The sequence below is a fragment of the Eublepharis macularius genome, chromosome 1, assembly GCF_028583425.1.
Source record: "Eublepharis macularius isolate TG4126 chromosome 1, MPM_Emac_v1.0, whole genome shotgun sequence".
NCBI classification, from domain to species: Eukaryota; Metazoa; Chordata; class Lepidosauria; order Squamata; family Eublepharidae; genus Eublepharis; species Eublepharis macularius.
Window position 1 is genome coordinate 252782245 of NC_072790.1, and position 20585 is coordinate 252802829.

The 20585-nt window shown below is 54.4% G+C and overlaps 2 protein-coding genes across 3 annotated transcripts in view; both read right to left on the bottom strand.

The window, feature by feature from the left end:
• Positions 1 to 5930, bottom strand: part of LOC129342718 (unconventional myosin-Ie-like) — a 59058-nt gene extending 53128 nt beyond the window's left edge. Inside the window, exon 1 of the mRNA XM_054998623.1 lies at positions 5691 to 5930. Coding sequence (XP_054854598.1) covers positions 5691 to 5693 — 3 coding nt within the window. The 5' untranslated portion in view covers positions 5694 to 5930. The remainder of the gene's footprint in view (positions 1 to 5690) is intronic.
• Positions 5931 to 8867: 2937 nt separating this feature from the next.
• Positions 8868 to 20585, bottom strand: part of PI4KB (phosphatidylinositol 4-kinase beta) — a 45618-nt gene continuing 33900 nt past the window's right edge. For both annotated transcript variants that reach the window (XM_054998641.1, XM_054998634.1), the window contains 7 exons: positions 19803 to 19912; positions 18489 to 18593; positions 17605 to 17728; positions 16431 to 16696; positions 14813 to 14945; positions 14242 to 14362; positions 8868 to 12373 (listed from right to left, as the gene is read on the bottom strand). In XM_054998641.1, coding sequence (XP_054854616.1) covers positions 12192 to 12373; positions 14242 to 14362; positions 14813 to 14945; positions 16431 to 16696; positions 17605 to 17728; positions 18489 to 18593; positions 19803 to 19912 — 1041 coding nt within the window. In that variant the 3' untranslated portion in view covers positions 8868 to 12191. The remainder of the gene's footprint in view (positions 12374 to 14241; positions 14363 to 14812; positions 14946 to 16430; positions 16697 to 17604; positions 17729 to 18488; positions 18594 to 19802; positions 19913 to 20585) is intronic.

A 20585-nucleotide genomic window follows, 5' to 3' on the forward strand; every position in this document is an offset into this window, starting at 1 on the left:
TCTATCTCCTGCAAATGCACAAAACCTCTGAGAGGCAGGCAGTTTTTCTTCTCCCTTGTGGGGATGAGGCTGAGAGGAAAGGTTGCTTCATTTCAGGGGGAATTGCTCAGCCTCGGGAGCACCATCTAAAGGGCTCCTGTCACCAGCTAAATCAACTCAGAAGTCCAGTTACATCTACAACCCGCCCCCCTCAAATTTACACTTACAGTGTGCTGGACGGAGAATTACCCAGACTCAAGAAAGCCCAGTTCCTGTTACTTCTTTCTGAGGTCATCACTAAGTGATTCATGCAGAGATGCAGCAGGGAACCTCATCTGAGGACAGTTCATTATGCTTCAATTTAGGACTGGTTGCATGAGCCAGTTATGTTTGATGAACTGGCTAGTCAGAATCACTCGCATCCCAAAAAAGCCAACTGGAGGAAGCCCAAAGCAGAGCAGTGAGTCATGCAGAGAAGCAGCAAGAATCCTCGTCAGAGAGGTGAGCACTCTGAGCTCATTAGAGCCTTTAATTATAACATTTGTCATTCCCCGAAACACACCAGCATTTCCATGCCCCGACCCATGGTTTGGAAATTACTGTGGCTAAGGTTGCACCTAAGAGTGTGGGGAAACACACAACAAAGCTTTGGACGGAAGAATAGGAGATATGAATGGGATGGATCGTGGTAATGAGGCTACGAGTTCAGAACCAAGCCAGCGCTGGGGGATCTTGACAACTGGGGATGGGCGGTATATAAATTGAAAAAGTAAATAAATAAATAAAACTGTGTCAAGGAATTTTTTTGCTGCTTTGCCAGAAATCCTACAAGGAAGTCAGGCTATGGAAAGACAGTTGTCACCACAGAAGATATCAGGGATTAAGGAGCACGTGGGGTGTTTTTTACAGCCCAGGAAGGCTTGGAAATTGAACGCCGCAAAATTTTTACAGCTGCACGGACAGAACCTAAGGAGAAGAGCCCTCCTGCATGAGGCAAAAGGGCCACCCAACCCAGAAGCCTGCCTCCAACAGTGGCTAGCTCACGGGCAGGGCAAGAAGAGTAATGGCTGCCCCAAGTGGAGAGGACTGGATCTATTCTGCTACCGACACGAGAAGGCAGCCTGGTGTTAGTAGAATGGATCTGCAGCATCCAAACCTTTCATCCCAGCCTCTGGCATACAGAGGTAGACTGCCTCGGAACATGGAGTTTCCATTTAGCCACCAAAGCTCAGGGACAGCTTTCTGCCCGTATTTCTCACTATATCCGCTCCATTACCTCCACTCTTTTGACCTGCTGCTGTCAGCTGCCTAGATGAGCACACCTACATACAAGACGGGACAGGTTCCAATCATGAGCACACCGCCAAACATCTCTGCCCTCTCTCCCATTCCATCTCCTGGCTACAATGGGGGAATTGCCCTGATACACCTAAGGACACGGCCACTCCGTGGGGCAGGTGGCTGAAATGCTAGCCGGTCTTTCACCGTTACCATGGGACCTGCACTCTGTGACCTGGGAGAGGCACCTGTGAGTTAATGACCTGGGCGCTGGTCACCACGATCAAAGGGCCCCAGAGCTCAGAAGATGGCTACCTTATCTTGGTTGTGGCCACAGGGTGCAGCACCCAAAGAAGGCCCCGTCCAGTCCCTGGCATCTGTGGTTAAATCGCAGACCTTCCTATGCCTGAGACTCTTGAGAGCTGCTGCCGGCCAGAACAGGGCGTGGGGCACTCGGCAGATCACAGGCCTGAGAGAGAATCAGGCAGCTGCATCTGTCCCTCTGTGGGGACCCCGGGCAAAGATCTGGTTTTGTTTAAAATACTCTGCAAAACTCCAGGTTTTATTTGCCCACCCTGAAAGCACAATTATTCATAGTTGTTATTTCACTAACAAATCCAGACACAGGCATGGATCTAGCAACGCACAAGCAGAAGTATCAATGGATCCAGTACAATTCCACTTGTGTAAGACCTTCTGCAACACCTAGTGCATTCCTCCCTATTTACCACAGTGCCTGGTTGCACAAGATCTTGTGCAAGAGAAAACACAAGTGGGGCTACAATCTTGGACTGAGTCCATGCGGCCGCCGCAGTCTTTTTCTGACATTTCTGATTGTGAACACCTCTTGTGAAAGCAGAAATTTTGTGCCAAATCCAACCCACAGAATGCTGACTGTGTCAGGATCCAGGGCCAAGCACGGGCCCACCCTATCAAGATGCCCACAGGGTGCTGTTTTGGGGCCCAAGAAGCAAAAACCGAACAGGCAGAATTTGTGGGGTCAGGCCCAGAACAGTTGCCAGGGGACAGCCAAAGGGACCGGGCGCATCAATCAGGCGCTCCAACCAAGGGACACCAAATACACCCACCACTCCCAGGCCTGAACCAGAACACGGCTGGTGGCTTCCCAAGAGTCATCCAGTCTTAAGGAGGCAGCCCTGAAACAATGACTCACAGTCCCCCAGGGCAGACATTCCCGAGGCTGCCTGCTCAAGCCTCATCCTGCCCCATTCTGACTCCCTTGGCACTGCAAAGCGGTGCATGCCAGGCGGGGCACCCTCGCCCCATACGCTCGATGAAGATTAAACATTAACCAGGGTGGCTTTTCCAGCAGGGTTTTGCTTCAGGCCAAGGGGAGCTGCTCCGGAAGGAAGCAACGTTGGGAGCAGAGGCGTGCTTTGGAGGGGTGTGATTAATCAGTTCCGTCCCCTTCCAATCAGTTCCGTCCCCTTCCATTTCCCTGGGAGAAAAGGCCATCAACCAGCTTTCCAGGGGATCAGAAGGCGGTTAACGGATTACCCAAAGCGCTCCTTCTCCTGGGCCCAGGCTGGTCTCCTCTAACCTGCAGTGGCGCTCCAGGGTCTGTGGCAGAGAAGAGCCCCTAGAGCTGGAAAAGCAGGAGAGGGAACCAGGCACCGCCTGCGGGCAAAGCAGGGGCTCAGCCCCTCCCTGAATCTCACTGACCGATGGAACCATTTCACTGGTTACATGTTGCAGGCATGTCCATTTCACTTTTCCTCACATGGAACATAAAAATATAGCGCTGGAAGGGGGACCCAAGGGGCACCTAGTGCAGCCCACTGCACGATGCAGGAAATTCACAGCTCTCCCCCCACTCCCCACGGACCCCTCCTCTGTGCCCAGAGGAAGGCAGAAACCCTCCAGGATCCGTGGCCAATCTGGCCTGGAGGAAAATTCCTTCCTGACCCCAAAGTGGCACTCAGCATTACCCTGGGCGGGTAAGAAGGGGCCATGGAGAGCCAAGCGCTGGCTCATCCCTTCATGCCCTCCCTCTCCTGATCTGTGTACATTCAAAATAGTAAAGAGTCCAGCGGCACTTTTAAGACTCACCAACTTTATTGTTGGTTAGTCTTAAAGGTGCTACTGGATTGTTGGTTAGTCTTAAAGGTGCTAAAGAAATCTGACAAAGAGAGCTGTGGTTCTTGAAAGCTTATTCTGCAATAAAGTTGATTAGTCTTAAAGGTGCTACTGGACTCTTTCCTATGTTGCAACTACAGACTAACACGGCTAACTCCTCTGGATTTGTGTACATTCGGAGAATCAGCATTGCTGTAAGATGACCATCTATCCTCTTCTTAAATACCTCCAAGGAAGCAGAGTCCACCACGCCCGGAGGAAGCCCGTTCCACGAAGGGACTGCTCTAATTGTCAGGAAGTTCTTCCTAATGTTTAGCCAAAAACTCTTTTGCTTTAATTTTAACCCGTTGTTTCTGATCCAGCCCGCAGGGGACAACAGAAAACAACTCTGCACGATCCTTTATGTGGCAGCCCTTCAAAGACTTGAAGATTTCCTCATAGGACTTGGTCTCCAGACCCCTCGCCATCTTTGTTGCCCTCCTCTGGACACATTCCAGTTTGCCAACATCCTTCTAAAGCTGGATGATGATAAAATAAAATGCACAAAATGGAAAGGTGCTCCTTGGAAGTCAGCTGGCTCAAAGCCCCTTCTGCTGCCTTGAGGCCAGTTGGGGGGGACATGCACTGGGGTGAGGGAAAGCACTTTGTACATGTTCAAGGGCGATATTTTTTCCCAGATCTGGGAGCCCAACAAAACTCAGAGGGTCCTCTGACATCTCTGTGCCTAACAGCCTAAAGTAAAGGCTTGCAATGGCCCTGATCCTGCCCGTCCTCGAAGGAGTGCCAGGCAGAAAACGTGGACCAACTGAGAGTAACGGATCTAATTTATCCTGACACAAAACGTAGACTCCCCTACCCCTGCTGTGTCTTGCTCCTGCCTTCGTGTTCCTGCTTTACCCAAATGCAATCTGCACATTCAAAAATTCCACTTGTGCTCACTTGCGTGAATTCCAATGTTTGTTCGCTGAGGCCAGTCGTGTACTAGTAACCTGGCAGGGCGTGAGACGTCAATTTGTGTCTGAGCTGCATCCAAACAGATTCAATCCATCACTCGTGACACAGCCAAGATGCAGCCAAACTATCTGCCCTCAGTGGAAGATGCCCACCGTGTCTATGCATGAGTCCCTGTTCTGGGCCAGCCTCTTTCCAGTAAGACTCAGATCAGTAACTCATACAAGCCTTACTCTGGAAGCACAAGGTTCCAGAGTTGCATCCTTTGTTATTAATATTAATAATGTTATTAATAATAAAGGTATTTTTGCACTCCTGAAAATACCCGCCGCCTACTTGGATTTGAAGTTTGAGACTGAAATCTGCCTTCTAAGGCAGAGCAGTGAGAAAATGCGGTTCGACAGAGGCAGGCAAGTAACCCTCAGCAGGAAAGTTTTTAAATACCTCTTAGGGTTGCCAACTCTGGGTTGGGAAATTCCTGGAGATTTGGGGGTGTAGCCTGGGGAGGGGCCTCAGTGGGGTGGAATGCCACAGAGACCACCCTCCAAAGCAGCCTTTCCCCCCAGAAGGACCGAACTCTGTAATCTGTCAATCGGTTGTAACTGTGGGAGAGCTCCAGCCACCAGCTGGAGGTTGGCAAGCCGACGTCTCCATCCGAGGGGTTGCTCTAGGGTTGCCAGCTCCCAGCTGGGAAATTCCTGGAGATCTGGGGGGTGAAACCTGGAGAAAGTGGGGTTTGGGGAGGGAAAGGACCTCGGCATGGCATAATTCCATACAGTCCACACACACACACACACACCCCAAGTAGCCATGTTCTCCAGGTGAACTGTTCTCTGTGACCTGGAGACCAGTTGTAATTCCGGGAGGTCTCCAGCCACCACCTGGAGGCTAACAGTACAGAGGGAATCACGAGAAGCAATAAGGTATCAAAGTACCGTGATGTTCCAACGAAATAAAGTACCACTGCAACAATCCCAAAACAGTGAACTTGTTCTTGTTTCATCTGTGCGCAATTTACCATCCCCACGCCAGCACACGCGACCTCCCCCCCTTCGGCCCTACACCTGAAGTGCCAGCGCTGCGCTGGGGCCAGGGCCCCGGAAAGAGGGAGGGGGCGTCCCGGGCGGAGGGCCAGCCGCGCCTTCGCACGTGACGACGCGGGCTTTCGCCGGGGCCCGGGGACGCGAGCGCGGGGAGGGGGGGGGGCCCGCGGGCGATCGGGCGCTCCGCGGCGCAGGTGAGTCCCGGCCGAGGCTGGAGGCAGCCCAGGCGGGCAAGCGCCGAGCGGAGCGGAGCGGAGGCGCCTCCCGGGTCCGCGCCACTGCCCCGCGCCTGGGAGAGCCGCGGCAGGGCAGGAGGAACTGGGCGCCCCGCCGGCCACTCACCATGCTGGAGGAAGGCGCTCCGCGGTGCGTGGAGAGGCTCGCCCGGGCGCGGGTCAGCGAGGGCCCATCCCGGCGGCGGCAGGCAGCAGGTGCCCCGAGCCCAGCCGGGGAAAGCGCCCCGCACGGGGCCGCCCGAGGGGGACTCCGCGCCGCGCTCTCGAGCTGGCGAGGGCCGGGCCGGGCCGGGCCGGGCAGGCAGCGGCAGGGCGAGCGAGCGGCGGCGGCTGCGCTCCTCGCCGGCTCCAGCGGGGCAAAGAGTGCCGGAGGACGGGCGGGCGGGCGCGGGGTGCGGGGCCGGGAGGGCGCTGCGGCGCGCCCCCTGGCGGGCGAGAAGCGCGGGGCGGCGCGGCTGCGGGTCTCCGCCGGTGCCAGCCCGCCCCCTCCCGGGCAGAGCGGGCACTGCGGCGCGGACCTCCCGGACCTTGACCCGGTCGGCGGCCGCGGGGAGGAGGAGAGGGGGGCCGGGCGCCCTGCAGCGCGGCCAGATCCGGCGCCCCCCCCCCGCCAGCACCCCAGCCGCGGCCGGCCCGTCAAAGAGCTCCTCTAGGCAGTAGGAACAGAAGAAGCTCTACAGCGAGAGAGCCGGACTCTTCCTCTTCCGTCCTACCCGCCCACACCGGGCCATGCCAACTCGTTCGGATTCCTCTTTTCTCATTAGGTATCTCCTCATATTGATTCATTGTATCAGCCTCCGCCATGCTTATTAGAGGGCTCTTCCTATGGAGCGCTATCGTAGAATCATAGGGTTGGAAGGGACCTCCCGGGTCATCTAGTCCAACCCCATGATTACAGAGGCGTAGTCCGCTTTGAATCTCGGGGAGAAAGGCAGACTATAAACACAGTAAATAAATTTAGAACCTGCCTGTTGCCCTGCGACTCGAGAGAAAAATCCAGAAAAATAATAGCACAATGCTTAGGCTGAAAGGCTAGCCCCAGAACACGCCAGGGAGTTCTGGAGGCAAGACTGAAACCGTTTCTCCCGCCCTGCTTGGAGCATTATGTGTATCATAATTTGCCGCTTCCAGGGCGGTGAGAATGTCCCTTAGCTATCACGGGGTAACTATTGAAATATTGCTAGTCCAGCTCGCAGATACAAAAAGCCAGGAGGTTTCTGCTTTCAGGACAAGGCAAAGCTCTGCGCCACTCTCTAGCGGCCTGTTTTGCCCGTTGGTTCTCCATAATCACTTCACATTTCCCTTTAAATGTCTCCGTTTCTGATTTGCAGCCCAGGAAGCTGGCGTGAGGCGACACAGGAGGGCTTCCTCCCGTCCAGGTACCTTTGCTGGCTCCTCCTGGAGAAAGAGGAAGAATCTACCTTTGAGACTCCTCTCTGTGGCTGCTGCACAGAAGCAGATGGAGTTGAGGTGGAGCAGTGACTTCTGTCCTGGACAAAATAGTAGAGTCCAGTAGCACCTTTAAGACTAACCAACTTTATTGTTGCATAAGCTTTCAAGAACCACAGCTCTCTTTGTCAGATGCATTGTCAGCTTTCGAGAACCACAGCTCTCTTCATCAGATGCATCATCAGACACATCTGACCAAGAGAGCTGTGGTTCTCAAAAGCTACAATAAAGTTGGTTAGTCTTAAAAGTGCTACTGGACTCTTTACTATTTTGCAACTAGAGAGTAACACGGCTAACTCCACTGGATGTTTCGGACAGAGGCTGTCAGAGACACGGAAGACAGACTCCTTGTGGGGAGGGTGCCCTTCTTACATCTTCAGAGTTTGTGGAACAAACTTCTTGCCGTGCTGACGTGAACAACTGAGGGTGGGCCCCATCTTTGCTCTGCCCCACCTGCTACTTCTCCCAAAGAGCAGAGCCCACCTCTGTGCCCCCAAAAAGAGGGAGCAGCTCTCCCGCATCAGCCTGCATGTGCAAGCGGGACAGACTATCATGGGATGCATCCAGGAATACTTGGCAATCCCAGGGAGCTTGTAAATGTGTGGAAGGCTGTGTGGGCTGCAGGGGAGCCCTGGCGGTTTACAGGCTCAGCCTTCTCAGCGGCCGCTAAGGTGGGGCTGAGTTTGCCCTTCAGCATCTTGCAGCCTGCCCTGAACAGTCATTGAGGAGAAAGGTGGCGCGCGCACTTCGAAAAGAGTTTTGGATATTTGCTGTTACTTGAAGGCATTTAACAAAAGGTATCTGGGGCGGCAGCAGCAATGCCTAGAGGGAGCAGGTGTGTAACACCTCGCCCAGTTTCACTGCCAACACCACTTTCTTCTCACTAAAGAGGTAAGGCGGGCTCACCAGACTGAACCCCCAACCTGCAGAAAGCCAGCCATTCAGGGAGAAAGGTTCCAGTCCAACCATCTCCCTCACACGCTCGTTTTCTACTTGCGGGGGAAATTGTCTGCATAAAGGAACGTTCCTTAGCCCCCAATTCAAGTTTAAAGGGAAGCAGCCAAACCGGAGGTTTACCAGCTCAGGGCTAGGTTAGGGTGGGACGTGAAGCACCTCCCCCTGCAAACAAACCCACACAAAGGGGCTGTAGCCTCCCCCCCTCCCAAGACTGAGCAGTTTCTTCTTGCCTTCCCCACCTCTTGGAACTCACTGCGTTTGAGGAGGCTGCACCCCAAAACACACCCTGACAAACCGGCCTCAGAGGGGACAAAATGCCTCAAAACCAAGCGACAAGCTTTGCATTGTGCCTGGAGAGCGAAGAGGCGGTTTAGGCTCCACCAGGGAGCACAAGAGAGAGAAAGAGGGTCCCGGCTCAGAAATACTGCACGCTGCAGGCTCACCGGCTCACGACCCTGCAACTCCACTGGAAGAAGAACTTAGATTTGACTGGTCACTCCAAATATGTGCGCTCCGAAGTTCGACCTCCCTGAGCATCGGGGAGGTCAAGCAGGGGTCCCTTCAATTTTGATCATGCCACCCCCCCTTTCTGCCTCTCTAAGGCGGGGCAGCCAGAAGCCCTCCCCGCTGGCCTTTCTGAATGCATTCAAGAGCCCCCTTTGGCCCCCACGGGGGACCCACCAGTCTCGGAGCCCTGCAGACTCCGGTGCCAGGCATTCCTGTGCCCCTCAGGGCCCGCAGGGCGGACCAGAAGGCAGGACCCCTCCAGCTGTTCTCCCCCCCTCCACGGAGGTGGCATTCATCCCCAGACAGAGTTAAGGACATTGCTTCAAACAGCGAGGTTGCATTTTTCTTTTATATATACATATATATAAAAGAGACTTTTTTTATTAGAAATGTAAGTTCATTTCATAGACTTTATTTTGGAGTTTGGCCCATCCTTACTGAATAGGGAAAGAAAAAACAGATACTCACACATCCCACCCACCCCCAGCACACGCACGCACACACACAGAGTGGGGGGGGGGGGAGAACGGACGTGCACGAATGTGTTGAGAACAAGGAAAAACAAGAGGACAATTTCAATGAGGCCGAGTGGCCCTCCGCCACCGCCGCCACCCATTCTGAGCCTGGCAGCTGCTTCCCGGGCCTGTTCTTCACAAGGGAAATGGCAGCCATTGGCCCATCCCCGACCTTCACTGCCACCCGCAAGCTGCCCGGTCTAAGCTCTTCCTCTGACGCCCTGCTGCGCCCCCCCCCCCGAAGGCTGTTCAGCTAACTCCACTCCCACAAAACCCTACCTAGGATATTACCGGAAGGGTTCAGAGGTGCCCTCCGGCATGACCCCACCAAAACTCCTTTCCACCACATCACCAGCTGATGGCCTCTGTTGCTCCGAGATGTCGGTCAGCGCATGCAGGTGGTGAAAAAGGAGCCAGTGAAGGTCGGCAAGGACCGGGTCATGGGTGCCTGTAGCAGCTACCAGAAGCGGAGAGTGCTACAGTCACCTGGGTGCTTCTGCCCATGCACAGGTTCGCTCCCTGCATCCTTTGTGAACTGGCCCCAATGCAAGAGGAGGCGGCGGTTCTGTTTCAGCCAGATACTGCGACGTAACCCCCCCACACACACACACACACGCACCATGAGGAGACTAGAGGGTGGGATAGCTGTGTCATGTACACCAGGCAGATAAGAGCTTGACACTCAATTTTGCATGGCCCACTGGCTTACCAGAAACTGGAGTTGGAAAGGGCTCCTCCTTCTTTCAATTCTCTCCCTCCCCCCCCCATCATTATGCCCCAACTTAAGAGAAGTGCAGCAATTCCCCTTCCATGACAGCCAACAGATCTCAGCTGCTCTCTCCCGAGGACCCCCTCAGCTCTGCAAAACGGCGACCCTGCTGACTGCGGGGCTTATCCCTCTCCCCCTGCCCGCCCTTCCCGTTCATGACCACCCTGTGCTTGGCTCCCTTTTCCCACAAGTGTGGCTGACCCAGAGTAGGACAACATCACCCCTAAAGGATCCCCTGCAAGGGGGAACATGGGGACAAGACAGACACAGCCAGCCAGAGCATCAAGGGCGCTGAGCGCCCCTAAGGAAGAGGCACGCAAGCCCCCTGCTGCTGCTGTCCCCAGGCGGCCGGCTGAACGAGTCTTTTGAGAAGGTCAAAAAAGGCCAGAGAGCAAATCACAAAGTCTCAGACTTCAAGAAACGCCCTGAGAGGACAGCAGAGCCTGCAGGTGTCTAAACGATTTCACTGACAAGCTAGCATAGCTGCCTCTGCCTTCTGCAGGCACTACCTTGCAAATCTCACATTCTCTACGGGACTCAGTTAAAAAAAAAAAGAGAGACACACGCTGGTAAGGAATGTACTGGGCCATCTGTCTTTCCTTGTCATTTCACCCAGCAGCTTCCACCCCCATCTTCATTTCCCTCCTCCAAAGTACTGGCAGACTGGCTCCCAAGGACTGGTTCTGCAACTGGCGTGCCCTCCTTGTACTGTGAGCAGCCTTCCTTGGGCTACAGATCTGGGGGGGGGGGTCCTAATCACCGTCTTAAAAAAAGAGATGAAGTAAAAACACACACACACAACCCTAAACACACACAAAAGGAGTTGGGGGCAGAGCATGCAACAGAAAAAAAAACCCAAAAGGAACGGGACAAACCCACACAGACGCCGCGCACACAGACCTCATGGCATGGCTTGTGCCTCCAAAAGCGAGGGACAGAAAACGCGTGTTCTGCATGCATGGACATGCTTCAGCTTCGCTCGGAGAGAACCAAGAATGTTGTAACTTTATCGGTGGGTTGAGAACCAGCCAAACATGGGTCACGGGTTGGGTAGAGAGAAAAGAGGAGCCATCCCGGCAGCCGAGTTATTTCTGAAATTCCTATCACAAGCCTTCATGTTTTTTAGGAGCCGCGTCAAGGCTGATCCTTTACATAGTTGCCAGGCTCAAAGATACTCACGGGTGCAACGAAGACTCGGGCCAAGACGCAGCGAGCATCGAAGGGACAGGCGGGCCCAATTCTGCTAAGGGAGGAAGGCAGCCCTCGATCTGCCTAGCAGCCAGATGGGAAGAGGTGGGAACATCGTTCTATATTGCGGCTCTACTCCACTGGGAGCTGCAAACTGGGGTGACCGTTGCCAAGAGAGAGCAAAAAAGGCCAGGGAAATGCTCTATTTAGTGTGCCTGTGTGAGAGTTGTGGTGGGTGGCCCGATCAGAAGATTAGTAACTGGCTGAACAAACGCACCAAAGGTGATTGAAGGGTCAGAAAGAAGGGGGTAGCACCCACACGTGGCTTTTCTGTGACTTCTGTCCTGTTTGACTGTCACCTGGGCCAAACACAAGATGACTGTTTTGATGCAGCACAGATCAAACACCGTTAACCAAATCAAAGATTATCGCAGAAGAGCCAAACCATGAATTGTGTCTCCAAAAAAAACATTTAAGGTGCAATACAAAACCTCTGGGGAGTTTCTATGGAAAGTGACACACAGTGCCACAAACCCCAGAAGTTCAAGGAGAGCAAAGATGGCTGAGGGAACCACCAAGTATCCAAAAAAGTTCCCTGGGCAATCTAACTTTGCATTAAAATGTGCAAGAGGAAAGAAATTGCGGGGGCGGGGTGGGGGGACAGGTAGGGAACCATCTTGCCAAATGCAAACTAAAACATGCACAGGGAGGAGGGAAAGTCAGCTCAACGGCGTTGGTGGGGCCATGAGGGAGGGCTGGGGCTGGCTGCGAAGCTAAGCACCCCCCTCTCCCACATATACTCTCCCCACCCCCACCCCGACCCATCAACGTTTGCCAGGCTGTTGGGAGAGACTTCACAGGATGATCAAAGAGGTATAATACTGAAATAAAGAGCTGGAGAAAGGAGGGCGAGACAAACACAGACACACAACATGGTTTTCAGACATCCAGAGAGCGATGGCTCCGTCCTTGCTCGTTGCTTTAAAAGGAGAATGTCAAGAGTTTCCCACATGATCCTTCGCGCTTCACAGGAAAAATGTTCCTACTGGTCAGGGGTCAGTTTTCCCCCGTCCCCACTGGGGTCTACAAGAATCCGGTAAAAATGGCGCCCGCTTAAAAAGGCCCGCGAGCCGGCACCCCTCAGCGGGCGAGGAGAACTCCTTTCCCTCTCTGGCTCGACACGGACCCCGGAGCCCAGGGCGGGGGGGGGGGAGGCGGGCGGTCACATGATGCCGTTGGTGAGGTACTGGAAGCCGTCGTAGAGCTTGGTGGTGAGGGAGCGCATGCTGCCGTCCACCATCTGCTCGATCAGCACCTGCAGCTGCTCCTCCGTCATGTTCATGTGGAAACGTTCCTTCAGGTTCCGGATGGTGCTGGAGCCGTGGAAGCAGGGCAGCTGGGAACCTACAGGGGAGAGGGCCACGCGTCAAGCTGGGCAGACTTCCTGAAGCCTTCACGGGTGTGGGCCAGCGGGGAGCTCAGGAGAGGCCGTCCTCTGCCTGTCAAAAGGCGCCGCAATCCTCGCGCCGTATGTTCTCAAGGCAGGGTGGGCAACTTTTCTGGCCTTGCATCAACCCCCTGAAAATGGGGGGAGTCAGCAAACAGGCGGTGGTGGATGGAGGTGCTCTTGACCAGAGGTGCTGGAAGGAAACCGGGCCCCAGCGGCCCAGCTGTCTCTTCCAAGGCCCTGACTGCTGAGCACAATGGTTGGAGCGCCGTCTTTTTGGCATATAGGCTGGGGATGGAGCCTACACTTCTATAAGAGAGGCTTCATATATACATGGAGGGCTTTCTACTCAGATTATAGGGCTGTCTTAAGAAACAGCTGAGAGATCGCTTGGTGAGGGACAGGGACTGTAGACTAGGCTACTGGGTACTGTTGACTGATGTAGATACTTTCCTGCTGGTAGTTGGACATTGCTAACGTCATGTTAATTGGTGATAGATCCAGAGGAGTAGCCGTGTTAGTCTGTAATTGCAAAATAGTAAAGAGTCCAGTAGCACCTTTAAGACTAACCCAACTTTTTTGTAGCATAAGCTTTCGAGAGCCACAGCTCTCTTTGTCAGATGCATCTGATGAAGAGCGCTGTGATTCTCGAAAGCTTATGCTACAATAAAGTTGAGTTAGTCTTAAAGGTGCTACTGGACTCTTTACTATGTTAACTGGTGATGGAGAGTGCCCTCAAGTCAGAGTTGATTTATGGCGACCCCTGCTGGGGCCTTCAAGGCAAGAGACTAACAGAGGAGGTTTGCCATTGCCTGCCTCTGCAACTCCTGGTCTTCGTTGGAGGTCTCCCATCCAATTACTAACCAAGGCCGACCCTGCTTAGCTTCTGACAAGATCAGGCTCGCCAGGGCTACCCAGGTCAGGGTGTCCTGTTAATTACTTACCCTTTAATTCAGAAAGGCTTCCTCTACGTATTTGGCTTTCTGCTAGTTTTTCAAATTTGCAGCTACCATGCCCTCTTGCACCTGTTTTCACTGAATGTCCTAACTGCTGATCATGTTGTGTTTTTGCTCTGTGAATATTGATTGTATTGTATTCACTTGCAGTAAGAACGGCAGACTATAAATAAACAATGCTACCACCAATATTAATGAAAAGGCCAGGGCCTTTTTGGTCCTGGCTCCGACCTGGAGGAACGCCCTGAATAATGAGACCAGGGCCCGACAGGATCTGTTATCATTCCACCGGGCCTGTAAGACGGCGCTGTTCCGCCGGGCCTATGGCTGATGTTGGGTTGGGCCCCTGCCGGCCGAATAGGGTAGAATGGGGCCCTGCCGATCAAAACATCCACCTCCAAAGAAACTTTAGCGACAGCGGAAATGGTTTAACTGAATTAATTTAGCGTCGTGCTGTATTTGTATTTTAAATGTCTATATTGCATTTATTGCGCTTTTAACTCTAAAATTTTTTAACGTGCATAAACGTAATCCACCCTGAGCCTGCTAATGTGGGGAGGGCGGAATAGAAATCGAAACAAACAAACAAACAACGACCCTGCAGATCCTTCGAAGATAATGTGGATGTCTCTGACCCAAGAGCATAACCAAGGGAACGGGATCCATTCCTCGGCTCACAGCCGTCACTTCCCTGCTCAAGGGAGCCCAAACCACCCCCTGCCCTCAACCACATCCCAGAATCCTTTGCAACTCACAAGGGTGCTCCTCAGAAGCCGAAAGGACGGCGGAGAAGGACGCCCGGCAGATGGGCACCAGGGACCCTGCCTGAGCCCAGACCCTGGAGGGGTGGGGTGGGGAGCGGCTGGTACCTTGCTGCATGATCTCCACAATCTGCGCCACTTTATCCATGTGCTTCCGAGCAGCAATGAGGCCCTGCAGCATCAGCATTTTGTAGTAGTTGAACATGTCGCCGTCCAAGCCTCCCATGACCTGGGCAACCAAGAGAGGGGGACAGAGTCGGATGGGGCGGGGCGGGGGGGCACGCTCCCAGGGACCGAGCTGCCAGCGCTCTGCTCCGACGCAGAGCTGAGCAGGGAGGAAAGCTTTGAAGTCTCTCACCAAGGGAAACGTTTTGAACCGAGCAAACTTTGCCTCCACGGAACAAGAAAGAGGAGCACGGGGGCGGTGCGGAACCATGAGAACGACTCTCCCACCCGCTGGGAATCCCCTTTGGTGCTCTTGGTGGCTTTTAACCGGCACCACCAGCATGCCACGGTTATTGGCCCAAGTGGTCCAGAAACTTGATATGGCTCACTGTTATGTCCTCCCCATAGGAGGAGTTTTGTGTCGCCCACATGAAGAGAAGATGGCCTCTGCGCAAGTGCAAAATTCTCTCTCTTCCCACCCACCCAAATCTCTCCCTCTGTTGACCCAACTTACATCAACAAACTCTGTGGTGAGCTTGAAGGCAGAGGTCTCAAAGCCGAGATTCCGGGGGGAGCTGGAGAGGATGAACCCGAAGTCGATGTGGATGATGTGTCCGTCGGCATCCAGCAAGATGTTGCCATTGTGCCTGGGGAGGGGATGGAGGAACAAAACAATCCGCCTTCAACGGCATTGCATTCAGACATCCGCTCACACGTGACACACCTTGGGCACGATTACTAACGGAGACCCACGCTCCCCTCGGAAAAGCCGGCACTCGGGGGCACCAACTCCCCTCCCCTGCTCTGGCTCTTTGGGGCTCCTATCTCTCACCCCCGACAGGCGCCTGAAGCAGCAGGGCCCAATTACTCGTGTGGAGCAGGAAAGGAGGAGCTGGCCCGGCCCGGGGGAAGGGGGCCACGTCCCACCCGGCTTTCCCTCCCCCACCCCAGTATTCCCAGTGCTCCACAGGCATCAGAGAGAAAGAGCTGCATCAGGAACACTCTCACGGGGGAACTTGGGTCCAGGCCCTGGGAGGTGGTGAAAACAACTTTTGCCTCACCAACAAAATGCCGTGAATCGGCCCTAAAGCCCAGGTTTGCTACTGAGCAAATGCTCCAACGGGGGCCTGCGGCCAAACCTGAGTTCCAGCAGTTGGTGGTTCTAGCTGGCGTCTCGCAAAGCTCTTCCAAGAGCTCAAAGCCCTTCAATTTATCTTGCAAAGAACAGTTCCGCAAGGCAAGCCAGTCTCCCTATTGCGGGGGGGGGGGGGGGGCGGAGAGAGGCGCCCATATTGTCAAAAGGATCTCGAAATTTCTCAACATATTTCAAATCCAAGTCTTTTTGCAGCGGGGAAGTAGTTTCAAAAGACAAGCAAAGCTGCAGGATTAGGACTTCGGTTCTCGGGAAAGCACTTCTCTGCCTAGCCCAAGAAAGCGGCTCCGGCCAGCCTTTCTGCCGAGCATTTGCCCCTCAGGAGGAGGACCGTGGAGTGGACCGATCTCAAGACACCCACGGTTTGTGCGCTGTGCACCCTCCAGGGCACTGCTGACGTTTACTTCCTGGGCACCTTGGGAGCATTTCATCCTGCCCAGCTGAAGTGTGTGCTGGACTTCCTTCATGGTTTCTTTGAGTTTCCAGCCAGTTCACCAAACGGGGCTGCAGCAGTCCTTCCACGAGAGAAGCGGCTGAAGTGTCGCCGGCTAGCCAAAGCGGACTAAACTTCTGCCGCTTCCTTCCACACTGTTCTCTCTACACTGCAGAGTGACGGGCTGAAAGCAGGCAGTGCCCTGCCCAAGCCCTTCGTGGCTGAGGACACAGTTGAACCCCGGGGGGCTTCCTGGCCCCCAGATCGGCCCCTTTGGTCGCTGGTGCTAACTAGCCTCCTCAATTTGTTCCAGGTGGCGTAGGATTAAAAACCTCCGACAAGGAACCCGTTGTCGATTCTCTGCTCCCACCTGAAGACCACCATCTTGTCCATAAAGAGGCTGCAAAGGCCACCTGATGGGAGATCCTTTTGCGAGGCCCTGGCTTCACCCGCGCCCCCAGAGACCCCTCCAACCAGGAATGCCCGCTCCTTGCAAAGCCCACTCTCTCCCCAAGATGCCCCAGAGGCCCCGCCCTGCCCGCTCACCTGTCCTTGACCTGCAGCAGGTAGCAGACAAGGCAGTAGCCGGCACAGCTCTGCACGAAGTTGCGCTGGGCAGTCAGGAAGGCCTCGGTGGTGTAGCTGCCGTGCTCCTGCAGGAAGTAGTCCAGCAGCGAGAGCTGGGACTGCTTCTTCACCTGGTGGATGGACACGGCGTTGACCACGGGCTCGATCATGCCGCTGTCCGCCGAGATGACGAGGATTTTGTATGGCTTGATCCACAGGGGGACGCGCTCCTGCTCCCAGATGGACTGGAAGAGAAACGGGCAGTTTGCAGCACGCAGCCTTACTGGGCCCCAAATCTTCCTTCTGTCATGGCCCAGTCTGAGAGTGAGGTCTCCTCTGGAGGAGAGGAGCCTCGTGTAGCCAGCCAGGACTACTCAGGAGAAGAGGAGCCCTGTGTAGCCAGCCCTAGCCCTGATTCAGCAGAAGCCAGCAATCAGGAGCAACAGCTGCTGGCTGATCAGAGCTTGCAGCCAGCAGCTGAGACACCAGCACCCTCTAGCTCCAATACTACAGGGGAAGCTCAGCCAGGGACTTCTACAGGTGCAGCGCAGCCAAGAGCCTCCACCCCCCCCCAGGTTCACCCACGCCCAAGGAACGCCGCAGGCAGAGCCAGAGACTGGAACTGCAGGAGAGACGGCGCAGGGCTCGCCTCTTGAGCCAACGCCAGCTGCTGGAGAGTGATGATGAGTAGTGGCAGGATAGAGCCCCAGCAGCTGGCTGAAAACCACGCCTGGCTATAAGAGCCAGTCTGGAGGAACTGCTGGGCGTGGAAGCAATGTGTCTATTGCCCGCAACCACTCCGTGTTCTGTGAACCTTGCCCGTGCCCGTGCCCGCTTTTGGACCTGACACTATCGGGAAATGACCTTGGATTGTACCTAACCTTGCTCTTGGACTCTGGACTCACTCCTGGCATTATCTTGTGCTCTGACCACCGGTTTGACATGGCTTTTGCTCTTGGAACTCCCCTCAGACTCTGGCATTAAGGTTTGGACTTGAACCACCCTGCTTGGGCTGGCCCAGCCCGTGACACCTTCCTTCCTTCCTCCCTCCCTCCCTCTACAGGGGCCTCTCCAGATGGCAGGGGGAACGGCACGGTGAAGTTCTGCAGCACCCCGAACCCACCTGGTTCCCCTGGCAAGAGCACCAGCTCACCTGCAGCTGCTTGAGGACCTGGAATGCCAGCAGCTCTTGGCGGAGATCATCCCCACATTTCACAATCACAGAGAGAAGGCGCCAGTTGGGGAGGTGGCCGTACGGGGAACCCTCCCGGATCCGCCTGCAGAAAAAGCGGCAGAGAAGTCCGGTCTTTCCAGGCCTCGGCAGCCACAGGCCATCTTTCCTGGGCCTCGTGCATCTCAAAACTCTGCTGTCAAACCAGAGACCAGGACAGCCCCAGGGCCAGATTCGCCAAGATTCCTCTGACGCAACTGATGCTGGGCAGTCCCCCCCACTTCCCTGCCCTCTTCTGTCCCTTCAGCTCCCCCCCTCGCCTCTCTCCCCTCCACAAGACTTCAGAGCAAACCTCTAGACGCACAACGCTGGAGTGTCAAGCTGAGTGCTGGCTGACAACTCTTTGTGGTCTCCAGCAGAGAAGTCACTCCCGGCACCCGCAGCCTGGGACCCAAAACAACAGCCCTGCCACTAAGCTACGGCCCCTTCCCGTAAGCTCTGGGGGACACAGGTCCATCCTTTCAGTAGGTATTGCCCGGCAGAAGCATCTCTTACACTGTGACAGCCGCTCATATTAGGTTTGTGGGAGGTGGAATTACAAATCTTTAAATACCCACCACGCTGCTGCTCATGAGAGAAGCCAGGCAGGGAGCTGCAGTCTCAGGAGCCCAACTTCCCTGAAGGGCTGCTGCAACGGCAACCAACTGCAGGCCCTGAGCCTGACCAGCTCCCGTCAGACGCAAACAGACCCTCCCGTGACCTTTACCGTTTCATGCCCCGAGCCCAGTGCTATAGCGGACTTATCGCCTGAGCAGCGTCCGGGGGCCGTTCTGAAGAGAGAGATGGCCCACAGGGAGCTTTTTCACCTGACTTTCTCCTGCCATGGCTCCTTCAGGGCAACGGCAGACGGATCCTCAGGGTCCCTCTTGAAGGAGGTGGGAGTATGGGCAAGCTGCTCCGAGAGGCGCCGCCTACAGAAGGATAAATAATGGTAAGCCAGGCTTGTTTTTGACTACCCAAACTGGGGCACGGCATCCTGTGAGTCTCGGCTTTCGGGCTTCCTTGGGTGGGATCCTGCAGAGGCATTCCCCTCACGTTGGCCCAAAGATGCTCCTTCTGCCCTGGAAAGCGCTCCCATTAGGGGGAGATGTTTGTGGGGCCCCAACCCTCCGTGTTCTGAAGAGGGCACTATTTATGGGCCTATTCAGATGATTTACAAAGATCCAGAGGCGTTAGCCATGTTAGTCTGTAGTAAAAAAATAGTAGAGTCCAGTAGCACCTTTAAGACTAACCAACTTTATTGTAGCATAAGCTTTCGAGAACCACAGCTCTCTTCATCAGATGCATCTGACAAAGAGAGCTGTGGTTCTCAAAAGCTTGTGCTACAATAATTGCTTACCAATTACATGCTATTCTCAACAGAAACAAAATCAAAAAGTTATTTTGCATAAAGCTAACATCCGCTGGGGCCTGAAGGCCAAGGTTGGCGCTTTCTGCATTTTTTACACAACCACAACATTTTTTTATGGGGCATGTCATTCAGTGTCCTGTAGCACCTTTAAGACTAACCAACTTTATTGTAGCATAAGCTTTTGAGAACCACAGCTCTCTTCATCAGATGTGTCTGACGATGCATCTGATGAAGACAGCTGTGGTTCTCGAAAGCTGACGATGCATCTGACAAAGAGAGCTGTGTTCTCGAAAGCTGTCGATGCATCTGATGAAGAGAGCTGTGGCTCTCGAAAGCTTATGCTACAATAAAGTTGGTCAGTCTTAAAGGTGCTACTGGACTCTTTACTCTGAGCATGGCGGTTCCATTGTGGCTCCTCCTACCCCCTTTTCAAGTGGTCACTACAGCCTGTCATGTTTGTTGTGATTCTACAGCCCGTTGTTTTTAATGGTCCTGCTTTGCAAGTCCAATGGAGTTGAGATTTCTATGTTATTTTCCCTGACAAGGCTCCTACGCCTTGAAGGGCTGCCTGACAGTCAGAAATCCATCAGGTGAAGTTATTCTCTGGCAAAGCGATGCAGGGATTATGGAGAAGCTCTGCTAACTGGATTTCTGCCTGCCTTGCCCCTTGGTGAACTGTGGCATTTGGCTGAAAAGAGTTTGGAATGCCCTGAAGCAAGCCCAAAGGAAAACAGGAAACGCCCGCTCTCCTTCCCAGGCACCCGGTTACCTGATGTCTCCAGCAGCTATAAAGACGGGCTCTTTGCTCTCCTGGCTGGTGATGCTGTCCACAGAAAACTGGGAGATGTTGTCACAGCTGTTGGTATGTACTTCTGGAAGCTGAAAAAGAGGGAAGAGCGGAAAGTGGCTGAGCATCTTCCGCTTTCCATTTGTAAGCGAGGAACAAGGAACGGGGCTGCCCAAGGGTTTTCCTTAGCTGAGGCTGCGATACTGAGTGCACCTAAGAAGCAAATTCTGTGCTTACATCTCAGCGGAAGCACTTCAAGACGGGCCGACTCACTCCACGTTCCATCCTGCAGGATGCTCCTCCCTCCCAAATCACACAATTGTCCCCGTCAAGCTTTCTTGTTCTGTCACCCACAAGCATTCCAGGGGGTGGCCACAGCCGGTGGAATTTCTACAAAGAACGCTGGGGCGGGTGGGGGTGGGGGGGAGCTCAGTCTGACTGCAGGGAACTTCAGAAAGAGCTGCCCATTCGGACACAGACGCATCGTGCCTGAACCGAAGAGCCAAGGCGCCCGCGATGCCCAAACTGTCACCCAACGGGGCCAAGCTCTAAGGACTCGGAATACTGAAGGCTCCCCCAAGGGCAGGCGGAGAGGACAGGAGGGGACCCTGCCACCCTCCCGTCACTTGGGCTCATCCAGTCTCCTCTTCAGCAGCTAGTTCCTGCCCCCCCCCCACCAAGGGTTTTAAAGGGAGAAAAGCTGCCAAAGGAATGATAAAGAACTGATGGGAGACGGGGCAGCACCACGCCCGGCCTCTAATGGTC